The following is a 2,689-nucleotide window of genomic DNA, read 5'->3' as shown; positions in this document are numbered from 1 at the left end:
GGGGGGGGGGGGGCTGCCATGGCCAGGCAGGTCATGTAAATGAGGCAGCTGACTCTCACCCCCAACACACACACACAGCCTCATCTGTAAGAACAAGAATAATCCTATATAGTAAAAGCCTAATATGCTGTGTCCAGTCAACCACGTGAAAGGTGTGGGAGAGTATGGTTTGTAAGAATTAAAAATTGAACACCATCAATGTCTCCCAACAGGGTAATGGCTAAATACAGGGACATGCGTATGATGGCACGCGATGATAACAGTGCTCAGAGAGTTCTCGTAAGATGCCAAGCACTGGTCCAAGCCTTTCTTTTCTTCTCTCTTTTCTTTTCGTTTCTTTTCTTTCTTTTAATATATTTTTATTGATTTCAGGGAGGAAGGGAGAGGGAGGGAGAGATAGAAACATCAATGATGAGAATCATCCATCAGCTGCCTCCGGCACGCCCCCTACTGGGGATTGAGCCTGCAACACGGGCATGTGCCCTGACCGGAATCAAACAATGACCTCCTGGTACATGGGTTGATGCTCAACCACTGAGCCACACCCACCGGGCTTATTACTCACCTTTTACAGGTGAGAAAACTGAGGCTCTGAGAGGGTAAGAAACTTGCCGAGGGGCAGGCGTCCACAAAGTGGTGCGGCCAAGATTCCATCCACATGGTCTGATGCTCTTAATGCTTGAACTAAGCACTCAGAGAGGACAGTTACTGAGAGACAGTGTGGAGATGTGTACAGCTAAGAAAGAAAACCTAATGCAGATAAGCATGCACAGTGCAGTCCTTTGTGCTTTTTGGAAAGTTTTGTGATGCGTGGATAGGTCTCTGTGCATGGGGAAAGCGTCAGGCGGCTGCACTGCAAAGCACTCTGGGAATTGGGGCTGGAGGGGGACCTGTGGGAGGGTCTTCTCTGTGAGTGAATATGCTGCTTATGGTTTGAAATCTCAGGTAAGTCTGGGGTGGGGCCTGAGGTTCCTCATTTCTCGCAAGCTCCCCGGTGGTGCTGCGGTGGCTGGTCCGGACACCCCACTCTGAGTGGGGGTAACTGAACTGGGGTTGGAGATGGGACCAGGCTTCCATCCCAGCCCCTGCTGGTTGGGGGCTTGAAGTGCATCCTGGTGACTCTGGTTTGCATCTCTGTGCCACCCTCGTCCTGGAGGACTCCTGGGTTCCCTGCTCTCAGAGGCCTATAGCAGTTCCTGAGCACCCCAGTCCTCTTAAAGCTCGAGCCCGGGCTTACCCCAGGGCGTGTGGTCCAGCACGGCCCAGGCTGCCTGCCCTTGTTTCACGGCCCGAGTTCTGGCCTGGCAGAACCCCAGTGGAGCCTGGAGTGCTCCTCTAAAACGCCCTGTGGTTTCGAGACAGAGTTCAGCATCGTCCTCAGGGGTGGACCCACAGACTCATGGGAAAGAGCTAACAGTGCTCACTGAGAGCCTGGGTGTGCCGGGCTTTCCACGCACCATTTCATCTCGATGCAGCCCCGTGCGACACCGAGTCATCCCATTGTATAGATGAGGACATGGAATCTCGGGGGTGGGGGGGTGAAGCCACCGCCCAGCTCCCCCTGCAGACAGGTGTCACCAATGCCTGGCCCCAGGAGCGGCTGGCTCTGAGGCCCAGGCTCTGTGAACTACCCAGTCCTGGAAAGTGTGGACTATCTACGTCAGAAGCCACCTTATCAGCCTCCAACGCAGGCCCTTTGTCTGACCGAGGGAGAGTCTGAGACCCAGAAAGTGGAAAGGCTGCGTCCAAGTTCACAGAGCATTAAGCACGCAAATGCCCGAGTGAGGCGGACAGAACGGGCAGTCCATGGACAGCGTGGCTGGGTGCACTTACTGCCTGTTTGCTGAGAACGTTCTCTGCTGGGGAGATTTGGAACTCTGATAACTGGCTCGTTTGGTCCTTCGGGGCTGGATGTTTTGTAGTAACAGCTTGTCTTGGGGAAGGGGTGCCTGTCTTGTTCCAAGCCTCTGGCCCTCCCAACCCCACCCCCACCCCAGGTGAATCAGGTTAAAGAACTCATCTAAGGTCGCCCACAGGAAAAGAGAGCAGAAATCTAAACCCAAGCCTTCTGGGTTGGGTTCTTTCTGAAAGACACCCTAAAATTAGCTAAACGTCTAATTGCATTTGGGGAAACTGGAGGATTCTAAGAAATTCTACTTACAAGCGTTATTCCTCCTTCTCTGCGCACAGGGCACCTGGGAGCACCATCGCTCAGGCCTCAGCCGATGGCTTCGTAGAGCCCCCCACACCTGCTTGGCCAAGACGGAGAAGCCTGAGGTCTTCGCATGGTTCCTGCCCAGCATCGGGGTCCTGAGCATCTTGGGGCTGTCCCCGCGGAGCCCAATAAAGAGGGGTCTTTCCTGCTACCCTCGCTTTGACTGGGAAACTGGTGGAATGGAGTGGACCCACTTCTTATTGTAAAAACTCACCCAGACCATGAGCCCTGGTAGTTAAATTTCAACCCAGGCCCGCCCTGGCTTCTGGGATGACACTGGGTTTGGCTTAGGGGTGGGTGCACTGGGACAAGTGGCCTTCACTGCGGCCAGGCCCCTGGGGTCACTGTGCTTTGATCTGGTAAACAGTGAGGTGAGCGGACAGGGAGGCAGGCCTGCTGTGAGCCGGGGGAGCAGGTGAGGGCACATGGGGAGGGCGAAGTCCCTGCTCTTGACATCGACCTCTAACCTGGAGT

The 2,689-nt window shown here is 54.6% G+C and overlaps 1 protein-coding gene across 1 annotated transcript in view; it reads right to left on the bottom strand.

The window, feature by feature from the left end:
- The window catches only part of CA5A (carbonic anhydrase VA, mitochondrial), a 37,584-nt gene extending 35,128 nt beyond the window's left edge, over positions 1 to 2,456 (bottom strand). Inside the window, exon 1 of the mRNA XM_006762207.2 lies at positions 2,162 to 2,456. Coding sequence (XP_006762270.1) covers positions 2,162 to 2,318 — 157 coding nt within the window. The 5' untranslated portion in view covers positions 2,319 to 2,456. The remainder of the gene's footprint in view (positions 1 to 2,161) is intronic.
- Between the last annotated feature and the right edge of the window lie 233 nt (positions 2,457 to 2,689).

This window comes from Myotis davidii, unplaced genomic scaffold (genome assembly GCF_000327345.1).
Source record: "Myotis davidii unplaced genomic scaffold, ASM32734v1 scaffold77, whole genome shotgun sequence".
NCBI classification, from domain to species: domain Eukaryota; kingdom Metazoa; phylum Chordata; class Mammalia; order Chiroptera; family Vespertilionidae; genus Myotis; species Myotis davidii.
Note: the sequence above shows the minus strand (reverse complement) of the source record. Positions and strands in the feature narration are given on the sequence as shown.